Source organism: Onychostoma macrolepis, chromosome 25 (genome assembly GCF_012432095.1).
Source record: "Onychostoma macrolepis isolate SWU-2019 chromosome 25, ASM1243209v1, whole genome shotgun sequence".
Lineage (NCBI taxonomy): Eukaryota > Metazoa > Chordata > Actinopteri > Cypriniformes > Cyprinidae > Onychostoma > Onychostoma macrolepis.
In genome coordinates, this window is record NC_081179.1 from 16,476,470 (window position 1) to 16,500,264 (window position 23,795).

At 36.0% G+C, this 23,795-nt stretch overlaps 1 protein-coding gene across 1 annotated transcript; it reads left to right on the top strand.

Moving 5' to 3' along the window:
- Positions 1-3,275: 3,275 nt before the first annotated feature.
- On the top strand, positions 3,276-5,287 carry foxb1a (forkhead box B1a). Its single transcript, XM_058767654.1, has one exon. It carries the CDS (start codon positions 3,518-3,520, stop codon positions 4,409-4,411), a length of 894 nt encoding a protein of 297 aa, XP_058623637.1. The 5' UTR covers positions 3,276-3,517; the 3' UTR covers positions 4,412-5,287.
- Positions 5,288-23,795: the final 18,508 nt, after the last annotated feature.

Genomic DNA, 23,795 nt, shown 5'->3' on the forward strand with positions numbered 1-23,795 from the left:
CTCGAGCCATTCAAGAATCGTGGTGGCATTTGCAGTGAGCCATTTGAGCGCTGCGCTCGGGGCTGGCGGGAAGAAAAAGCAGCAAATCTTCGGTGAACAAATACACACGGCTCGTCCTCGTCACATTGGTTAACCGTTAAGTTAAGGACAAAGCTGATTTCCATGACAGCTGCCGGAAACTTTATCCCGCAAAAAAAACGGAGAAAGTGCAATGAGTTGGGTGGTCCCTCATCACAGGTTGATACTGTGCCATTGTGCGGTGATTAACTGTGAAAACATTTGCCTGCGCGTCTGTAGGATCAGCGGAGGAGCGCGCGGGCGACTGGGCTCATTTGCATAATATCGCAAATATATTTTACACGGTACACGTGTAATTAAAAGATTCGGGAACGCTTTGCATTCCAGCAGAGCCACACACATTGTCTCATAATTGTGTCCGGTTAGAATTATTTTTGATATTTTAATATGTAAGTTCAATTTGATCATTTTAATTATAATGTTTAAAACGATTAATGTCATAATTGTTATTTTGGACAATTACATTTTATCACCATGAAATAAAATAAAATAATAAATGTCTATATTTTGACCGGTGCTGTTGTAGTGAGGTTTTAACATCTGTAAGTTGTAGTTAGTAAATTCATAGCAGAGAAATTTGTGACAAATTTGAAACACCTAGCTCTCAAAAATCGTCTGAGCTCCAAACACAGAAAGTTGTTAATGTATAGGCTATTTTTTTTTTATTTATTTTTTTTTTTTGAAAATGTGAAGTGCGATTTTTGTCCGCATTTGTTATTTTCGAGCGCATCCTTTCTTTCCTCGAACACTAGGAAAGTCACATAGTTGTTTTTCTATTGTTTCTTGTCTGGGTAAACATTTGGGCAGAGAAATAAATAGTTTTTATGAGCGGTAGACGCACACGCAAACACAAACTCTCTCTCTCTCTCTGAAGGTGTCGGATACTTTGAGTCGCACCGTCAGAATGGCAGATTCATTGAAGAATACTTGCTTTTTCACCACCTCGACGTTTCTTCCCTCAGAAGAACTCTGGAAAACTTCATGTGAAAGAAGCCTGGAAAATTGGAATCCTTTTGGCCCTTTTCTGTCAATACACAAGCAGAGGAATGACAAGTTAAAAGAAGTAGCCTACTTCATGGCGCAGCGAGAAGCTGCATGACTTCCTAGCTTGGAAAGAAAGTGTTTCTGAGACGGTGATTGTGTGGCAACCAAGGAAACTATAACGCTTTGCTTGGTACTTTCCTCCTGTTTTGTAAATATTAGCTGCCTGGTAAAAGTCTTTTTTTTTCTTTTTCTCTTTCTCTCTCTCTCTCTCTCTCTCTCTCTCTCTCTTTTTCCCGCGGTTTAGATACAGACCTTTTCCCTCCTGCATCTTCCAAACAGGCATCAAAATAAACAATGCGTATTGCTTCTAATCACTTGTATGGTTGATTCTATTCGCGATCCGTCAGAGCAGTCAGGGGTCTCATTGGTGGATTTATGGTGGAAAATTTGCATAAATTATGAGCAAATCCGCGAGCTCGTGTGTGGTCCATCGCATTGCAAACTCGCCAAGCGGAAAGGTGGCCCTTGGTGAGCCCTGAAAAAAAGCTTGAATGGCCATTGCTCAAAATAGGCTTCCATTTGGTTTTCACATTCATATAATTGACTTATGGATATTTTATACAGTTTTCACAACGCCACTCTGAAGGCTTTATTTGCATATGTGAAGTACTTTTCAGTTTGCTTTACATGAGCACAAAAGCCCGCCTGGCATCATGAAGTTTCATTTCAAGAAGGTTTTTTTTGTTTGTTTTGTTTAAATGTTTGCACATTTTCTAATGCACACTCCAGGTCACCTCACTTGTGTGGCATTTAGGGAAAATATCTCACCATTTTATTTTAAATAAAAATCATTTTGTTTCGCACCGACTGTTATTGTGAATTATTCTATGTTGGAAGCCTTAATGTGTACAAAGGTCTTGTCTTTTTATGTTTATCCTTTCATCGGCTTTGTGAAGAGGTTTCTCAAGTATTGCTGTTAATATTGTAGGATGTGCCCGCGCATTTAAACCCGCAATAATGAGATCTGGTCACATCTTTAAAATTAAGCGAATATTAATCATTTGAAAAAAAAATACGCTTTGATGATTTGTTCACACTTTACAGTGTTAATGTGTATTTGCATAAGTAAGCACCGTGTAATACTAATGGACTATATGCAATTATTAAGTAGCTGCTTGTGAGCATGCATTGTCATTGTTATTAATTGCAAAGTAAATATGTTTTCATCATTATGCCATAACATTTTTGTTTCCATCCAGTACATTTGTAAAAAATAATTTGCTTAATTTCTACCAATTTTTCAAATAGGTAATAAGCTCGAAAGCGTGCAATAAAATAATCAGTGTTGCTTGAAACTTAAAAAAATAAAATAAAATAAAAAAACAAATCAAGGCAGGACTGAACTTACGTTTCAAATTTAGTATTTTTACAATGTTGTTATAGTGAGATATGTGCACATTCGCCTTAAAATGTTGTCTGATTTAATAAAATATGTATCGCCTGACTGTATCGAAAGACCATCCGTGAAACATTAGCTCATTTCCTAGTTGCTAATAAACATATGCTTATGGGCTAAATGACATATGTATGACTCCCTTGGCTCATTATAATAACTAGGCGCTCAGGTTAGTCATGTGGAAATACATGGAAAAAAAATGTGTCGCTACACGGTTTAATTTGCCCTCCACATGTTTACGTTGGGATGCAATTGACATTTTCGCTCTAAGGAGGCATAACAAAGCCGGCAAAAGTCATACGAACTGTGTCATGACAGCAAGACAAGCAAAAAGTAACTGTGACGATACAATGCAAACTGCATGCAAGTTCCAGCCAATTTCCATGTCAAACATCCCATTGCTCAGTAGCTCCATTTGTACGTGTGAATTGTAGACCAAGCACCCTACGAAGCGCACAGAAAGGTTCACACACATACCTTCACACACTGTTACCGGGTGCCATCGCAGTTCAATTCCGGTTGCCGAGCCTTTTCACCCCTTTGCTCTGTCTTCAAATGGAAATGATTTCTATTGGCCCAAGGTGTCCATGTAAATAGGTGTAAATGAAACCAGATTATGCCTTTCTCCCAGCCCCCCTCCTCCCAAGGCGATTGTCATGTGATAGCAAAGAAGTGGCACATTAATGAAGCGCCTCTACAGGGGTCTTTTCTGCCCATGTCGCCACATAAAACTATCAGATGGTTAGAGGAAGGACATGGAGGCAGCCACTTAGCTCTTAGTCTTATCAAGAAAGACGGAGAGAGAGAGAGGATCTGGTTCATTCAAGCTGGCCTGGGAAGAAGGAAACCTTACTACTTCTTCTTTCTTGAGTTCACAGCACCAGAGAAGTGAACTTGCAGGAAGACTCTCGGCGCTCTTAAGAGAGAAAAAAAGCGCAATAAAAAAATAATACTCGAGGACAGACTTCCAGTTGAATTCCAACACAGAATTTGGACAGCATGCCTAGACCCGGGAGAAACACATACAGCGACCAGAAACCGCCGTACTCCTACATTTCCCTCACCGCAATGGCTATCCAGAGCTGCCCGGAGAAGATGCTTCCACTTAGCGAGATCTACAAGTTTATCATGGACCGCTTTCCTTACTATCGGGAAAACACCCAGCGCTGGCAGAACTCCCTTCGCCACAACCTCTCGTTCAACGACTGCTTCATCAAAATCCCCCGGCGCCCGGATCAGCCCGGAAAGGGCAGCTTCTGGGCTCTCCATCCCAGCTGTGGCGACATGTTCGAGAACGGAAGTTTCCTGCGACGCCGCAAACGCTTCAAGGTGATGACATCAGAGCACCTGGCGCCCAGCAAGCCCTCGGACGCTGCCCACTACCTCCAGCAGCACGCCAAGCTCCGGCTCAGCGCCCTGGGCACCCACCTCCCCCAGATGTCCAGCTACAACCTGGGAGTGTCCCAGCCGTCCACGTTCAAACACCCGTTCGCCATCGAGAACATCATCGCCCGAGAGTATAAAGTGCCGGGAGGTCTGGCGTTCTCCGCTGGGTATCCCCTCCACAACCAGCTGACCACAGCCTGGCCCCATATGTACAGCACTAGCGTGATGGACAGCGCGGCGCCCATCTCCATGACCAGCAGCGATTACAGTGCCTACGGTGTGCCCATCAAGTCGCTTTGCCACGGCGGACAGACCTTACCGGCGATCCCCGTCCCGATCAAGCCCACTCCGGCGGCGTTGCCTCACCACATCCCCGCTTTCCTGTCGAACTCTCCCCAGTCGCTGAGCCCGACTTCCCCGCAGACAGCGACCAGCCAAAGCAGCCCCGCAACCCCGAGCGAGACCCTGACGGGCCCCTCGTCGCTGCAGTCGGTCGCGGTGCACTGACACCTGCGAACTGGGCCTCCCGGTGGACACCTGTACTCCAAAGTTGAATTTTAACTATAGACCTTGAAAAAAAAACACTGGCTATACAATCAAGGCAAGAGCTATCTATGTTGCAGTGATGTTAATTTATGTGTATGTTGTTCAGATTTTAAGTGTTGCTTTCGATGAGTCCAATCACACGGATCGACACGGATACCATATTGTAAAATGAAGAGTTTTTACATTTTAAATATCCAGAATTTATGTGTTCGTTCGAGTGGGTTGACTGCTGACAAATTCCAAGCACTGCGATCTGCTTTCGTGTTTCAATCGCACATGGCAAGTGCTCGTCGTTTTACAGGTTATCGCCTATGATAATAATTGTTAGATAATTTGATCGTGCTGAAATAGGCTGAAAATGTGCGTAAGTTGGAATGCTCACTATTTTTTATGTAGTTAGTAGTCATGCTACTAACGTCCTAGACGACTAAACTTGTCTCAGTCTGCAAACCAAATACTATACTTGATCTAAAACACACACACACACACACACACACACACACACACAGTACAGTATGCTACAATGGCAAACTTGAAAAAAGTTGAAATAGTTTTAAAGGATAGGGTCTTCAAGTAAATATGTGAATAATTGCAAATAAGTGATATTGAATTGTGTCCAATGCACTTTTTAGTTAGATGTTTTACATTATATTTTGCAGGAAATGTTTTGTGAGCGTTTAATTTAAAGCCGTGGTGACCATGTGTATTAAATGCCGTACATTTGTACTTTTTGTTCAGATATAAAGCATGCCTTTTCCAGACTTTGTGTTGTTTTGCTGCAAGCATGCGTGCTTTTAAAAGATGTGCAAAACGTCTGCATTAAATTATAAACTTGGTCATCAGAATATTTTTTCATTAAAATTGTGTAAACTTATACATTTCCTCTTGTATTCGTTTGTGAATTTAGCAAGTGTTTTCTCTTTCTTCACACAGACGGTCAAATTCTCATGTACACTCAAAATGTAAAATACAATTACATTCAAATTATTATTATTATTATTAAAATTATTGAAATGCAAACAGTAATTTAGTAGCTATACTACTTTTTCCTCTTTACAAACTTTTGCTTAAGTAAATCTATCTTATTTTTTCCTTACTTAAAATTAATAAAAATATGAATACTATATTTTCTTCATAAGCTCTTCTTTTTAATTCTAGAATAAATACCTGTGCATATTTTCCGAACATCTTAAACGATATAAATTCGCTCATCGGATCATGCAGGTGAGCACTTTTCTTCGAGGAAAAGCACAACCGACGGACTGGAATAAATGAATGAAGCTCTTGATTAGGATGCATGAAGTTACTGTGCCGCAGTCACAGCACACACAAGCAGACTCATTCATCAGCTCAGCCACTCACTTCAGCTACAAAACACTCCACGTCGAGTTTTAAACCTTAACATTTACATTTCATCGGAGGGAAGAAATAGAAGAGGGAGAAAAAAAAAAGAAGGCAGTGTTTATTTCTAGAAAACTTTACTGGATTATATTTTATGTTTCCAAACTGCTTATTTGAAATATTCCTGATATTCTTTTTTTTTTCTTTTTCTTTTTTTTTTTCTATTTTAGTTTTTTAATTGGGTAGAGTTAAATTCTTAACTAACACAAACCCCCAAAATCAGTTTCACTTTAAATACAATTGCCTTTATTTTATTTTATAATTTACTTTTAAATTATTCTTTATATATATTTTTACTATATTATTTTACCGAGATTTTTACACTATGATTTCACCGCTTTTCAGTATTTTACCTCCTTTTTTACTCCCAGATTTAATGGGGGGTCCATTGATAAAGGATATGTCGCGGTCAGAATGCGAGAAACAGGTGCATTGTTTGCGTCCCCGCATAGAGAGCAACAGCCTTCTCCGGGATATTAAGCAAATACATTAGAATTCCGTCACTTTATGCAATTGAGCTGATCAAATAAAGGGTCCCTGGCCACTTCATTCACCCTCATTCACTTGAATAGAAAGTGCAAAGAATTGCAAACTTAGACTGGGCCACCGATGTAGATTTAGTCTTTTTTCAGAAAGACAAAAAGGCCGATTTCTCACAAACACATAGCTGACTGGGGGACTAGGAAACGAGTTCTGAGACCCCTTTGGAATTTAAATCCAACCCCTCCCCCTGAGAGACTGTTTGCACAACACTGCAAGTTTTTTTCTCCACTCTTCCCCTTTTGCTTTTCTTTTCTTTTTACTTTCTTTTCTGGGGTTTGACATTGTGTTGCATTGATGTTTACTCTAGGTTATCATACTGATTATACAGAAGTGTATGTTTAGTTTTTTAAGCATTTACTTAAACAAGAAATATATACAAATATAAATATAAAACCAGCTTTACAGCGGTAAAATAAATGTAATGTCCAAACATATGTTTTATTTATTCATTTTATTTAAAGATAAAGGTTTACTCAATAGACGTGTTTTGCAGAATAAACAATTTTACAGATTTCAGATTACAGATTTTAACACAAATATTTCGTTTATTTATTTTTTCTTTTTTTAAATGAATCTTCAAAAAACGAAAAGTTCATTAAAAATCAATAGAACCGCTTTATAAATTAAAATAAAATTTCAAAAGTTTTTTCTTTAAAAAAGTATAAATCGACAGGTATGTTTTACAGGAATTCACTTTATCAGTTGTAGCTTTAAAAAGATAAATAGCTTTACTGAAGTAAATGCATTTTTTTCTTATTATATATTCATTTACAGTTGATTATTATTGCATTTATTTTAGCATTATTATTTTATTTGACTAATTTATCACTAACATGTAAAAACGTTTATTTTAGAAAGACATAACATAAAGTGCTGCTAAACCAGCTTGGGTTAAACCATTAGTGTCAAACAAATATAATTTCTGTATTCATTAAATTATTATCTGTCATATGTCCAATATTTTATATTTTATGGAACTTAATATTTTCATACATAGATACAGTCCCAGCGCTTGTACCTTTCACACAGATGTAATTCCTGTCAGCATTTACACAAATTTTCTGTCTGACAACTAAAATTATAGTGAATATAGCACATGGAAATATAGATACTACTTCTAAATCAAATCAAATAAAAACGATAGGTTGTAGCATTATATTTCCACGCATTTGCATGTAGCACACAGAACTCTTGTCGGTTGTCTGACCTCTTCAAATCAACAGTCAACCAAGTTGTCCAGCTTTTCACATTATGCTGGAGAGCAGCAGCATTAGCTTGTTGTGATTTCAGGGCTCGTAATAACGAAGGCCTCAGTTGTCTTCGAGTGGGCTTTTTCTCTGTTCATTAACACCGACGTGAACTCTGTTGTGTAAGCAAAGACAAAACGATGATACCCCCTCCACCCCCCAACCATCCACTACATGATCCACTCCTACAAAGAAGAAGGTCATCCGAGGCAGAGGGGATAAAATATAGAGCGTGCCACGCAAAACCACAACGTGGTAGTTTAATTAAAAGAATTCATTACAGTGGGAGCCCATGGTAATTAGCATGCATAATTTATGATTTGCTTAATGCACGCCGGCCGAGGCGTCGGTAATAAACTCGACTTAACCTCCAGCGGAGAGAGATGAAATGGACAGTGGACGGCTGTTTATTGTCGAGCAATAAGTCAAATCCGTTTGACAGAACTTTGGTTGATTCTTGGCTTTTGCTGAACTCGAATGACTTCATTTGTTTTGCAGGATGAGAGGTGAACTTGGACTCAGTCAGCAAAGGTAACGTAAACACGGAGGTGTTGTGACAGATATCGATGGTTTGAAGGCAAATAGCGCCAAACAGTTCGCTAAACCAATCATTTTAAATCCCAAAGGGTTAAATGAGAGGATGTAAATGAGAGGATGTAAATCATTTGACACATTTGACAGGATGTAAATCAAATCACGTTTGGTTGTAACTTCTTCACACATGCTGGTAACGGAAGCACAGGTTCATTAACGCTGTAAGTCTTATCTTATACCTGGAGTTCTCCGTAGATACTGACAGAATGAGGCCAGATTTTGGTTCGGCTGCGCACTCCTCATGTTTCCACTCATATTATGGGCTGTCAAAATACTGTTTGTAAAAGCGTAAAAATTAATCGACGCTAAGCAAAAGTTGCATCCAGTTTACTCTGCAAATGTGACAAACAGGCAAACAGCACTGCTGAAGGAGGAACGGATGTGTGTTTATGATTTGCTTATGGCTATTTTTCTTTCTACTTTGCAGCCACACGTTGAATTTTACTAAAAACAACCGCAATAAACAAATATATTTATACACTCTGTGCATGCTTAGCAAAAAGTCAGCTTTAAATGAGGTAGGCCTGACCCATTGTCAGTGGAGGTACTAGGAGACATTTAAGGATTTATAAACGAATAAATAAATAGACAAAAAAAAAAAAAAAAGAATAAATCAATAGCATAAGAATAGAACAAATAAATGAATAAAATTGTACAGTAAATACATCTGCCATGCTTAACCCAATCAGATTTGGTAATGGGTGCTTCTGATGTCACTGCCATATATCTTTATGTTTGGGTTCATATAAATAATGTCATTATCACAACATTCAGAGAGTCAGTGGACCCCTCCGGTGGGGGTCAGGCTGGTCTCAGACGCTTGTTTCCAGGTACGATGGACACCAGAGACAGTGGGGTTGGGGCTGAACACCCGTGTGTGCATGAAATTAGAATGTCAACATCTGATTCATGCTGCTGGGCAGTAACTGTGAAACAAATTATGTCAGTGGGAGGCGTCTCACATTTTCTACACTGCTGCGGCTAAGAGCTAAATGTGGGGCAGGACCGGATTCCTATAGAATTAGAATGAAAAGTAAATATTTATAATGAAGCTGAAGGAAATATGATATAAAAGAAATTGGAAACACGTTGATTCTGATTTAAAATAGGTTGCTGAGGAATCAGTGTAACCTCCCACTAAATATATACACTATAAAAAGTGAAAACTATTATTTATTATTGTAATATAATTGTAATATCTGTCTATTTATACACACAGGTTATGTAGAATAGAATACAGACGCTTATATAATGATGCTGTATATTATGATATACATTCTACAAAAAATCTCTTTTATACTTTTTAATTTATAAAAAAATGTTATATGATTGAATGCATTTATGATTATGAATACATTTATATTATATTATATTCAATATTATGCTATGCTTTTCAGTGTTGATTAATTAAATATTATGTGTTTTCCCCATGATTTATAATCTCATCAGAAATTACAAATATTAACTTAGACACACACACAGACACATGCATGTTTGTTTTTATGAAAAGTGGGGACATCCCATAGGCGTGATGGTTTTTATACTGTACAAACTGTATGTGCTGTTGCCCTACACCAACCCTACACCTAAACCTACCCCTTACAGGAGACTTTGTGCTATTTCAGATTTTCAATACACTCCATTCTGTGTGATTTATAAGCGTTTTGAAAAGTGGGGACATGGAGTAATGTCCTGAAAAGTCACCTTCTCCTTGTAATACCTGTCATACCCTTGTCATTATACAAATTTATGTCCTCATTTGTCACAAAAAAATGCGCACGCGCACACACACACACCCACACAAAATTATATTACAAAATTCTATTCTGTTCTATTCTATCCTATTCTATTATGGCACCATTCAGTGGTCATATATTTTTGTTTCATGTTGATCAATTAAATTGATGAATTAAATATTACGTGTTTTTAGTTTATTATGAATACATGTTGAATAATAAAATGAATAAATGTGAATAAATAAAAGATGACTATATATTATATTATATTATATTATATTATATTATATTATATTATATTATATTATATTATATTATATTATATTATATTATATTATATTATGTTTCTGACTCATCAGTGGCTGCATTCAGTGGTCTGATATGTTTGTTTCATGTTGATTCATTAAATATTAGTTTTTTCCCCCTCATGATTTAGGATTACAATAGATATTATCTTGAGTTTCTTCCATTCGGTTGCACCTGGTCTCTTAACTTAAGATGTTAAACGCATTTCCTCCCAGTTAGTGTTAATGGGGCTAACTTAGCATAGCAAGGGCAGTAAAAGAGTTCCTAATTGTTATTCAAGATAAGGATGTGTATTGTCTCAGGAAGGTGATAACAGGAACCATTAGCCAGGATCTTAGTTTTTAAAGGTCTCTACTTTCACCTGAGCGGAGGCTGTCCTGTCTTACCAGTTCACGAGGTCAACCAAGAAGCAGTCTCAAAGCACATTTGTTTGAATTCACTGCTTTGCACCTAATTTATCACAGCGTGTCACCTCACGATGATATTAATTATATCCTCTGTGAAATGTTGCAATATTAGCTGAAGGAAGAGTTTGCTGCAGGACTCCATTTTGAATCCCCAGTTGTTGTTCCCATGTTCAATAAGAGAACCCATAAATTAACATATGTTCTGACACTTCGAACATCTAACAAAAAGCGAAGCCGAAGCCTCCAGACTCTGCAGGGCTGCGCAGGTTCAGACAGAGCCCAGCGTGAGTTTTTCCTCCTCCTATTCATCACGCTTCAGGCTTCGGCTCTGTCAGTCTGGGCCTCAGCATTCCACACCACCAATCAGAAGCCCGAGTGTTTTTTCCCCATGCATTCTCCAAATATTATTGCATCTCGGCTGATTCTGGCCAACAGCCCATGATGTTAAATTCTGGTTTTGACGCAAATTGGAGAATGAATGTGCAGGGCTCGGCTGTGGGGTTTAGTGTTGTTCAGCGCTGTTTGTTTTGGAGGACAATAGCCGTTTGGCAAGTCTCCAGGTTATTGCAGTTATGAAACCCAGCATGTCTGTGCAGTGAGCTTGCTTTAATATAATAAGTTAGGTGTAGTTGGATTATAATTGGGCATAAAACCTCTTTTAACAAAGGGTACATTTTAATTGCTGTCTTGATTTAGTCATTTTGTAGAACACTGTCTTAATTTTTCTTTTTGAAGTATTATATTAAAACAAAATCATATTTTTTAATAGCTGTGCGGTAAACAAGCAACAACACGAAATCCACACTGGGATACATTAGAACAATTTTGGATTATATAGTTTTTGGTTAAAATCTTAATTGTGTTCTCAAGAAAAATAAATGTAAATGTCAAATTATCACATAATATCAAGTTTCTTTCTTTCTTTCTTTCTTTACTTATTTATTGTAGTTTTATGCAGTCTGCTGAAAAACTGCTTTCATACATTTTTATTAATTAATTTTGTGTTTCATAAATGTTCTACTGTTTACATTTTTCTTAAAAGCCTTTAAAAAGGCAACACTATACCTTAAATATAACATTGAGATTTTAAATTATGGGCCTATCTTGGTGATATGTCTGTAATATTTATGTTAATTAATTAATTATTCATTATGTGGTAGCTGTTCATTTAAATTACAATTTAATTTAAAATCATTTAAAATACTGACCATGTTACATTTGGAAAAGTTTTCAGAATTTTAAAATATTAAAATTACTGGTACACCTTAGACAGTACTAGATTTGTTGATGTACTGATATAAACCACTTAACCAGATTAATTTTGGGTATATTTCAATAATATTGGTAATTAGATATTCTATAGACCATATACAGTCTATAGAATATATATGTAAATATTTTATAAAAACATTATTTATACACTTTTATTTTTAATTTATGTATTAATTAACATATTACTATATTATGATGTATTATTATATATTATGTAAATCTATATAAATATTACAGTTTATTGACTAGAAATTTATATATTTCAATGATATTATTAAACAAAATTATTAAAAATGCTAATTAAATAATACTACTAAATTATGAAATGCAATATACTTTAAAATAATATTATTTAGCGAGAGAACAATCTTGGAAAAAAATAGATAGATAGATAGATAGATAGATAGATAGATAGATAGATAGATAGATAGATAGAGATATAAAATATCTGGTATTGCTTAACCTTTTTCTCTCTTCTTTTCCCTCTCTCTCCGTCAAAGCTCATTTAACCGCAAACAAACATCTCCTTTTAATGATGGGAGCTAGCAGATTCGGCACTTGGGTGTTTGGGTGCTGAAGGGTCTTCGCTGCAAGGCGTTAAATATGTTAGGACAGTAACAGCCTCTGTGGATTTTTTAGTATCCTTGCTATTTCCCCTGCTGCGACAAGCTAATCTATCACCATAGATCTTATCTGTGATTGTGCCGCGGTAACTCACACCCTGCGCCGCCACTTCAAAGGCCAGTGGGGCAGCATAGGTGCGGGAGGGAGGCGGGGAGAGCTGAGGGCTACGTCCAGGGGTGAGAAGGGATGATGCTGATTAGTGGTGTTAGGGGGGCCCACTACGGGGGTTGGGGGGAGGGATGTTACGAGGACTACTGTGACTGGAAATTGTCCTTTGACAGCAGTTGTCTCTGAATACTTTTTTCTCTTGGTAGTTCTCTTCTTTTTTTGTACCGGGTCACGGCACCAACCCCAGCGATTCATTACACACATAGGAAGTCACTGGTAATTGCTGGATGGAATAGGTTGGTGGATTATACAGTTAGAGACTAACTTTATCCTGAACTAATTTCAGAAAAGAATAAATGAAAAGTTCATAACTGTACAGTCGTGAAAGATAAGGAAAAAATAATCTTAAATGCTAAATTCTAACGCTAACGTGAACAGTTTACATGATTACATGCCCTTATCCACGAAAACCATGAACAAGACCAACAAGGATATACACACATTAAAAAGTGGGGTTTTGTTAAATAAAAGTCATAGTTTAAAATAAAATATTGGCACATCTAGATTTTTCCACATTATCCTGATTCTGTTCTTCATGTGAATTACTTTTTCTACCAATTTTTATTTATTTTTTATTTTTTTTGTCTGTTTATATTTCAACATCAAAACCAAAGGAAAACCTGATAATTTCAATCACAAACTTGGGTTTTTTGGATTGTTGGGTTTAAAATAAGTATGATTTTTATACGAACATTTTTGTTAAAAACACACTTAATCGAAAAATAATCATCATTCATTCGCCCTCATGTTGTTATAAACCTGTATGACTTTCTTTTGTGAAACAGAAAAGAAGATATTTTGAAGAATGTTTCAACTGTTTTTGTCCATATAATGAAATATTTTGGACCCCACTCTCCTTTTATGATCAAAAACGCTGAATTTTCAAAATCAAGCCATTTATAAAATTGTACATTTTTCTACATAGCTAGCAGTTTGTGGTAAAATTTATACATTGTTGTTACATTTGTACAGTAATCTGTCACCACTTCATCTGGCCCTGAAGCCAAACCAGTTGAAACCACTGTGGAAACATACAATATGAGATCCATCAAATGCTAAGAAACATCCATCAGCCCCTGGGCTTCATCGTTGTACATTTGAAATCTACCACACTGTATTCAACGGCAGAGGAAGCTGATAGTTGACTAAAACGGGCCCCTGTGACATGCAGATGGATGCCTCTTGTTGTCGAATAACAAGGCCCCATTGTCCCGCTAATGTAACTCCATCGGTCTTTGATCCAATCCCATGTTGTGACGATCAGTGTGAAAATTCCCCGTCAAGAGCACGATCTACTACTTTGTCTTTTGTTATCGTGATAATCTGCCGCATTCAAATTCGACTTTGTTCTTTTGTCTCTTTGTCAGCCGAGCACAATGCAGGGTTAATTAGCAGCCGCCGCAGCTCTCTGCGTTCCTCCACTGTTAATCACACTTGAAGTGTCCTCTTCAGAGTCAGCGACTCTCCATCAGCGCCTCACTGCAAACACGGCCAAGGTCCAGCTATTAACAAACAAACAAAATAACAAACAGAGCGTCATTAATCCTGTCTTTAGGTGACAGAAGAAGCGCATCTGTTCATGGTCACAAATATGGTACAGTGGGAACAGGTGTGGATGAACTACTCAAATGAAATCATTTTAACGACATTTTGAAATGTTTCGACTGGTCTGATAGCTACTGAGTAATCTGTCATTTGATAGAAAAGTTATTTCAAGCGTACATTTCGATCAGTATGTGCATTACTCGAATCGAACCTGTGGCCTTGGCATTACTCAAGCTACCTCTACCAGTTGAGCTACTTGAACAAAACCTATTTGTTGGGTAAAAATGTACTTCATTTAGTAATATCTGAATAAATTTAAATACAATTGAAAATGAGTGAATCAAGCTGGTTTTGTGAGGTTACACTAAACAAAAGTATTTCTAGGGGTCAGGGGTCAACCAGGGTTATTATAATTAACTAAGCCTGAATAAAATGAAAAAAAAATATATATATATTATATATAACTTTAACTTGTTTTTTAATTCAGCCAGTTGCCAAGGCAACATTCCTCATTTTAATTTAGTTTAACTTGATGTATTAAAATAACAAAAACTCAAACAAAAACACAATTACCAAAACTTTAACTAAAATAAAAAACATTCAAAATATTAATAATAATTTAATAATAATATTAATAATAATAAAAAATAAAAACAACAACCATAATAAAAAAATAAATAAATATATATATATATATATATATATATATATATATATATATATATATATATTAGTAACAGTCCTCAGGTCCTTACACTGGCTTCCAGTTACATTTAAGATTGATTTTAAAGTACGTTTACTCGTTTGTAAATCACTCAATGGCCTAGGACCTAAATACATTGCAGATATGCTCACCGAATATAAACCTAACAGAATCATTAGGATCAAGTCAGTTAGAAATATCAAGGGTTCACACAAAACAAGGGGAGTCTGCTTTTAGCTATTATGCCTCCCGCAGTTGGAACCAGCTTTCAGATGAGATCAGATGTGCTAAAACATTAAACATTAGCCACGTTTAAATCCAGACTCAAAACTCATCTCTTTAGCTGTGTATTTGTTAAATGAGCAATGTGCTATGTCCGAACTAATTGCACTGTATTTTATGTATAATTATTTTTTATTCTTAACTGTTTTAAATTCATTTTAAAGAAATTTTCATATAATTTCATATAATGTTTTATTATTATTTTTTAATTATTGTTGTGATTATTTTTTAATGACTATTTAACTTCCTTTTATGTAAAACACTTTGAATTACCACTGTGTGTGAAATGTGCTATATAAATAAACTTGCCTTGCCTATATTAGTGCTGTCAAACGATTAATCGCATCCAAAATAAGTTTTTGTTTACATAATATATATATATATATATGTGTACTCTGTATATTTATTATGTATATATAAATACACACTCATACAGTATATATATATTTTTTAAATACATGTATTTAATTATATATATTTATAGTCATATAAATTATATCATATATGAATATATTTAATATGTAAACATATGATGAAACACATAAAATATGGTTTTGATGTTTGTTTGTGGATCATTGTCCTGTTGGAAGATTACTTTGGGGGAAATTGTGGCCTAATGGTTAGAGAGTCAGACTCATAACCTGAAGGTTGTGAATTCAAGTCTCAAGTCCGGTGGGGATTGCAGGTGGAGGGAGTTCAAGGCACTGAACCCTCAACTGCTCCCCGGGCACTGCAGCATAAATGGCTGCCCTATGGCCTGTGCGTGCATGCACATGCACTTTGCATGGGTTAAATGCAGAGCTGAAATTCCGAGTATGGGTAACCATACTTGGCCACATGTCACTTCACTTTCAACCACGGCCCATTATAAGATTTCTAGCATGGACAGTCAGTTTTGGTATTTAATTGAATCCATGATGCCAGGACCTCTTGCAGAAAAATAGGCCCACAACATTAAAGATACATCAGTATATTTCATTGTATGGGTATTTTTGGGGTACTTTTTGAGGCTTTCTGACTCCAAGATTAAACTAATCTCTACAATTCTCCAGCTGTGGTCCTTGGAGAGTCTTTGGCCTCTCAAACTCTCCTTCTCACTGTTACGATATAGACACACGTCATCATCCAGACAGATTTGTAATATCTTTAGTTGATTGGAACCTCTTAATTATTGTCCTGATGGGGGGAAATGGGGATTTTTAATGCTTTAGCTCTTTTCTTACAGCCATGTTCTAAATTTGTGAAGTTCAACAATCTTTTGCTGCACATCAGAAATATATTCTTTGATTTTACTCCTTGTGATCAATGATTAAGGGAATTTGGCCTTTGTGTTCCTCATATTTATATTCCTGTGAAACAGGAAGCCAAGGCTGGATAATTTAATGTTCCTAGTCACCCTGGTGAGATAAAAAAATACAAATATGAATGGGAAAATACTTCTTATTAGATATTTTAATCATAAGAATTTCTAGAGGTACCAATAATTGTGGCCATTGTGTACCAGAGAAAAATATTTATTTCCTAATGTGATTTTCCCCCACTTTCACTTTTTTTTTTACTTCAAAAAAAAAATGTAAATGAAAGGTCATATGGATAAACAATGCAGACTTATTTTCACAGCCTTCTTGGATCATATTTACCAAGGGTATGAATAATTTTGAGCACAACTGTATATATATATATATATATATATATATATATATCAAGGGATGTGACCTATAATATCTCATTGATACTAAAATAACACTTGGTTAAAGTTACTCAGTTATTAAAAAAACATGTATTGTTATGAATATCAGGGTAAGCATGTGTATTTAATGTTTGCTTTTATATGATATGATTTTGTCTTTGTACTCCAGAGCCATTGATTGGGGAGACTGGGCTAAAATATGGGTCAGTTATAAATACAAAATACAAAAATGTATCAAATAAATATAAATACAATAACAATAACCTTATTATGACAGGGAAGGGTCATTTGAGGCTGTAAAATTCCATGTGGTGCAACTCTACAAAGACCTACTCATATTTATGAATTAAAATGGAAGTTAATATGCAAAATATATTACTGTTTACCATAATTGTAAGCTGTCTTGATGGTATGTTCAAAACAATACAAAACCAACATGAATACAGTTTCTAAGAACTTGACTTGTATTTTAAAAGATTTTTTCCTTTTTCCTTTTATTTGTTATTGACTCATTTACATTTATTCTCTTGTCAGACACTTTTATCCTCAGGAATCGAACCCATGACCTTCCTCATAACACCCTGTCCACATAGACCGGATCCGAAAGCTTTCAGAGTGTCGCATTTTCTCTCAATATTACCCTTCTTCAGAGCAAGATCTCTACATTCCCTGGTGGTCTAATTTATGTTAAGTCACCAACCTCCCCCATGGCTGTTTTGAAACGTCTGCGAATGGAGACTGTATTGGTGCAGCCTAGCGCTGCGCCAGAGTCCCCGGTGAGATTACTCTCCACGGGAAAGAGCCACTCACCGAAACCATCTGCAAGTCCATGGGGCAGTTTGGGAAGAAAGACCAGACTTCTAAAGATCTCCGCTCTCAACCCGCTTCCCGTGCGAAGCCAGTAATTAATTCCGATTCTGAGGAAGTCAGCGGCTGGCCTTGGATCAGTGGCATGTGTAATACACGGAAACCGGTTCCTCTGGGAAAACTGCTAGTCTTGGAATGGACAATTGAGCTCTGCAATGTTTTGAAGCTAAAGAAATATTCTTGTTAAACTCAATCGGCAAAATCTGTGATGTCATGTTGATTTCCACACCAATTAATTTTCACTTGTTCCTCCTTTTCTTAAAAAAAAAAAAAACAGTAATCTGGGTTACAGTAATGCATTTACAGTGGAGGCCAATACACTGTAAAACATGACTTTTCCAAGTTGTAAATAAAACAAAGATTATTGGAATATGTTTTGCAATAAAATACTAGTTTCTACTTCAAAATTTCATGTTTAATTCATTGTGTTACTCGCTGTTTTTTATTTGTTTGTTTTTTGTCTGTTGAAATTTACTAGCAAATTTCAGAGTGAAAATTAGTTTCTATACAAATAAACATCAAAATACTCATTGATTTAATAGTATAGCCACAAGATATGAACAATATGTGACTTTTTGTCGTTCTCAACTTTATGCCACAAATGCTGTCAACTGATCTTTGAATTTTTCTGAAGATATTTGGTCAATTGAACTTGTGCTGAACCTGTAATACTCCCTTTTAAATGAAGTTAAAGTGTTTAGGTTCAAGAAAATGGCAGTTCGGTTGAAGCTATTTTTAAGATTACATCCAAAGTTAGAGTGCATATTAAAGTTATTGCGAACTTTTAAGTTATTCTAAGAACAGCTAGTAAAAATAACACTGAAAATTAATAAAATAACAGGACTATGCACATATAAAACACATTTTGCATTCTTGAATTCTTTATTTTCTCCACATGACCATGAGCCTCCAGGTAATGTGTGTTAGTTACAGTATCTGTTTACACATGTAGATGCTAATGAAGCTTTAATAAACAAGAAATGGCACATTCCTGAAGTCAACGGCGATGATCCGCTGCCAACGCAATCCCAAAGTCACAAAGTTCTCCAAGGAGCGTTTTCCTTGCCCAATCGTAAGAAGAATGTAGGTCGTTTTAATTAATTTGCAAATGCGTCGAATGATGAAATATGATGAAATTAAGAAAAGGCGTATAGTTTTTAATAAACCATTAAAAGGAGAAATGCATTTCCGGGAGCAATTAACTTTGTGCGGACCTCATCCGTATTAATGCATGAATAACTTATCTCGAGTTAGTGGATTCTCATTTTGGCTTCTTTTTCAGTCTGTTTCAAAACTTGTGATAGCGACCAGATCTTTAAAAGTCAAAGGAGTCACACTTACCACCCTTCTTCATGTAATTTACATAAATACAAGGTTCTGCACATTCAGTTCAGAGTGTCACCTCAGGGTGAAGCATTACTCACAGCGCTGGTTTAGAATTGGATCGACTGGATGACTGGTTGGTCACAGTTTTCTTCAAAGACAACTTATTGACACATAAAGTATGTTGGTTGCTTGGGTTTTGGTTGAAACTGACCTTTTATGTTGATCTAGAATCTGACAGCTGTAATGTAACAATGTAGAAGGTTGATGAGCCTACAGTATCAAATATAAACTTTTGATAATAACCTTTCTAATGCTGAGTATTTTGCCTTTCCTAGGTAGATCCTTTTGGAAATTTACCATGGTTTTACTATAATAACACTAAGTGTAGTAACTATGGTTATATAGCAGAAATTTTGTAGATTTAGACTTTATTTGGGCAATTCAAGCATTTAAGTCATATTAAATTAAATATTTAACAAATAATAACAAATTCCTTAAAAAACAAAATATTAATTTAGCAAGATTAAATTTTTTTTTTTATCATAATGATATAGCAGCTGTATTGCTGTGTAATCTTTATATTATATCCCATACTATAATACTTTATGTATTCATTTGTTTGTTAAAGTTGATATGGTTGTTTGTTTGTTTGTTTGTTAAACTATACAACTATATATACAATATGAAAACAAATTAATAATCAAAATAATAATAATAATAAATAATGCACTCAAAAATATTTAAAGTACTATATAAATCAAGAAATCTGACCAGCCTTTGTTTGTTAGATTATTTTTATTTATTTATTTATTAAATGACACATATATATTTACATATATATTGAGAGACGTGACCAAGATTATTTATTTATGTATGTATGTATGTATGTTTGTATGTATGTATGTATGTATTTATTTATTTATTTATTATAATAATAATAATAATAATAATAATTTTAAAATATTTATTACATAACTATACATATATATTGCAGGATGTGACCAGCATTTGTTTGTTTGATTATTATTTTTTTATTATGTAAAAACGTTTAACAAAATAATTAAATTAATGAAAAAATAAAAATAAAAATAATAATTTTAGAATATCTACAATTTATATTTATTTAATTTATTAATTTAAATATATATTCAAATAAATAAATAAATATATAAATCTAAATATACAAGCACACACACCAAATATTTATATATGAATACTGTATAAATTGTTGACAAAAAAAAGAAATATTTTTATTAGTATGACTAACTTTTATAATAAAATCCCATAATCTGCTATACTGAAGCCATGCATCATCAAATCCATTGTTTACATTTGTTTAGTCTGGTCTTACTACAAATTCCACCATTAAACTATGGTTACGATGCAAGAACTATTGAACATTTTCATAACGTGCCTACAGAGCGAGCCAAAACTTTCCACACAAGACTTTCCAGTTGTCAACCAGCCAAGTAAGTATGGTGCTGCTCTGCCTCCTGTCCGTTAGCCAGCTAACTCTGCGACCGGCCAGTGTAAATAACCATCTCAATAACAAACAGAGGAATGCGGGAGCCAGTGCGGGTAAGCCTGTACCGGGCCACTTTAATGACGCCGTCAATGGGGCCTGTGCAACACTCTGCTAATTTCTTTTCTTTGGCTTCATTAGGTGGCACTGCAGAGGACAAATAAATCACTGGAGCAAAGTGGGACAGAAAAAGAGAGAGAGGGCTCTGTTGTTTTGTCGCCTGGGTCACCAAAGTCAAACAAAGTCACCTCTCTTGGCCCCGCCGATGACTTCCGCAAACAAAGCCAATGGTTGCATGGGGCAAAGTGGATGTCTAGAAATGGAAAAAAGTGGCAGGTAAACCTGTAAGTTCACACTGGGAAGTTTCACTCCATCCTCTGCCCCATTAAAACTCATCACAACCGGGATGGCGATCGACCGAAGAAGGGCTCTCGAGCAACACCGTGTCCCGGTGAGGGGGGCTGCTCACTCCTTTGAGCTCTTCTCCGGAGGGGCTGTAAAGCGCTGGCCTCCGCAGGCCACAAATCAGCTCCTGAAAGCAGGCATGCATCTTCAAAGGGTGGGCTGCCCCTCTGTGATATACGGCCCCCGCCGAGAACAAGTTAGCCACGGCCAGTGTCTTTGCACCTGGGCCATTATCAGGCGACCGGGATCATCTCCTCTCACCACACATTCAAATGTACAAGTAGCAGATTAGGCTGACTCAATCTTCTTTCCCTCTGAAGGATAGGGCGAGGGAAAAAGAGAGGGAAAGCCGAAAGAAAGGAACCTCCTCGGACTTCAAAAAGAGCTCTCCGCTTCTGTCCTTCTGAGAGAGTGAAAGGCCCGGGAGATGAGAACGGAGGGGGGCTTGTGTATTCAGAGAACTAATTCAGAACTGATTCCTCTAATACACTCCTGAAACACTTTTAATTGTGTTAGTTTGCATTCAAAAGGCGCGTTTGCAGCTTTTAATTGGCGAGCGCTTTGAAATAATTGAAATGTGTGACTTTGTGGGGGACAACTTAAACAGTTCTAATGTGCTTTGCTGGTAGGTGCTGGATGCCCATTATTCCCTCATTCTGACGCAGTGGCGTTTTGAAGGGGTCTTGAGCTCTTCTCTAAATAAAACAGCTATCGAGGTTTGGCACACTGGTCGCTACATTGTACCTGGTAATTGCAGTTAGCAATTAGCTTTAACCAAAGCTCCCATTGTGGCAAAGTGTTAATGACCTTTGACCAAAACTATAACTGCAAATTAAACTATGTTGACTTTTTTTCTTAAAGGGTTCTTTTTTTTCTTAATTTTTTAAAATAGTAACTTCTATCCCAGCTTAATAAAAAGACAACTAAAAGTAAAACATTTATAGTTTTATGCCCCCAAAAAGTTAAATAATCTGGCAAAATCAGCACTGGCACAACCAATAGCATGAGTTTGGGGGTGGGACTATCTGTTTTTCTGAATAACGAAAGACATATGAAAACCTGTTTGAAAACAGTCATGCTTGGTGATGCTAATTATGTACTGTACCTTTAAACAGAGCTCTGATTGGATTTAAAAAAAAAAAAAATCTTTGACCAAATATATAACAGTAAAAAACAGTGTTAATGTTTCTTTTAAAGGAGAAGGTGTCATTTTTTTATGTTAATAATAACTCATTACCACCGCTTTAATATAACTAGATTAAAACATTTATATGTGTATTTCCCCAAAAATGTTAAATAACCTGACATAATATCATAATATCGTACAGACAATGCAGCGTTAGCCAATGGCATGAGTTTGGGGCGGGGCTATCTGTTTTCCCGAACAACGGTGAAATCATCATGTTTGGTGACACCGATGGTCCTGAAATTATGTATTGCTCCTTTAAACAAAGCTCTCATTTTAGGTAAAAACATTTGACCAAAAATATAAAATTTTAAAACAGTGTTGACGTTTTTTCTTAAAGGTGAAGCATGTCATTTTTTGATGTAAATGTAATATCTTCAGAGATCAGAGATGACTAGAAGTAAGACATTTATCAGTTTATTTCCCCAAAAAGTTTAAATAACCTGAGATAATATCATAATATTGTACAGACAATGCAGCGTTAGCCAATGGCATGAGTTTGGAGCAGGACTATATGATTGGACCTATTTGTCAAACGTCAAATTAGCTTTAATGATCTCACTAAGGTAAAGTGCTAATGACCTTTGACTGTAAATATGAATATTTTTTTTTTCTTAAAGTTTAATATTTTTTACATTAATTTAACATTCAGATAATATCCTCAATCCGAGCTTAATATACAGTCTAACAAGAAGAAATGTATAGGTTTATTTTGCAAAAACTTTAAACAATCTGATAAAATATTGAGTCGACAAAGCAGCATTGGCTCAACCAATGGCATGAGTCTGGGGCGGGACTCTCTGTTTGGACTAAGCACTAGCAGATGGCGGGAAACCTGTTTGAAAACATATTTTGTGATGCTAATGGTCCGGAATTAGCTTTAAAGATCTCACTTAAGTAAATTTTGATGACCTTTGACCAATAATAAACCTGTTCGAAAACATTATGTCTAGTTGCACTAATGGTCCAGAAATGACATGTTGCTCCTATAAACAAAGCCCTGAATATGATAAAGTGTTTTAATGATCTTAGACCAACACAAACTAATATAAAAACTGCACATCTTTCCTATAATTGCTCTCGGAGACAGCAGGTGTTATAGAGTGCAAGAGTTGCGTTTGTAAAATTCATCTTTGTGTCTTAGGAAAGTCAATTTTTTTCCTTCTCACCTCAGCAGTAGATCAAGATTTGTTTGAACTTCAACCTCGCCTCACGTCTTGCGTTGCAAAGCCGAGCTGTGCTCACATTGGCACAGAGCTGTGAGCTGTCAATCTTCTCTCACCTCTTTTCTGCCTTCTTCTTTTAAATACTTTTATTTGTCATGGCAAGGTCTGCTGAGTGTGACAGTGTGTTGTAAATCTGTCTTATACCGGGTTACTCATCCATGTTACAGCCTTATAATGGATCCAGGTTGACGGGAGTAGGAATATTTTGGCGGATTTCACAAAAGATGGCAGCGTATCACTGCATTATTATTTGATTCGTGCACTTTTTTACAATTTTTGAGCACATTTATGGGCA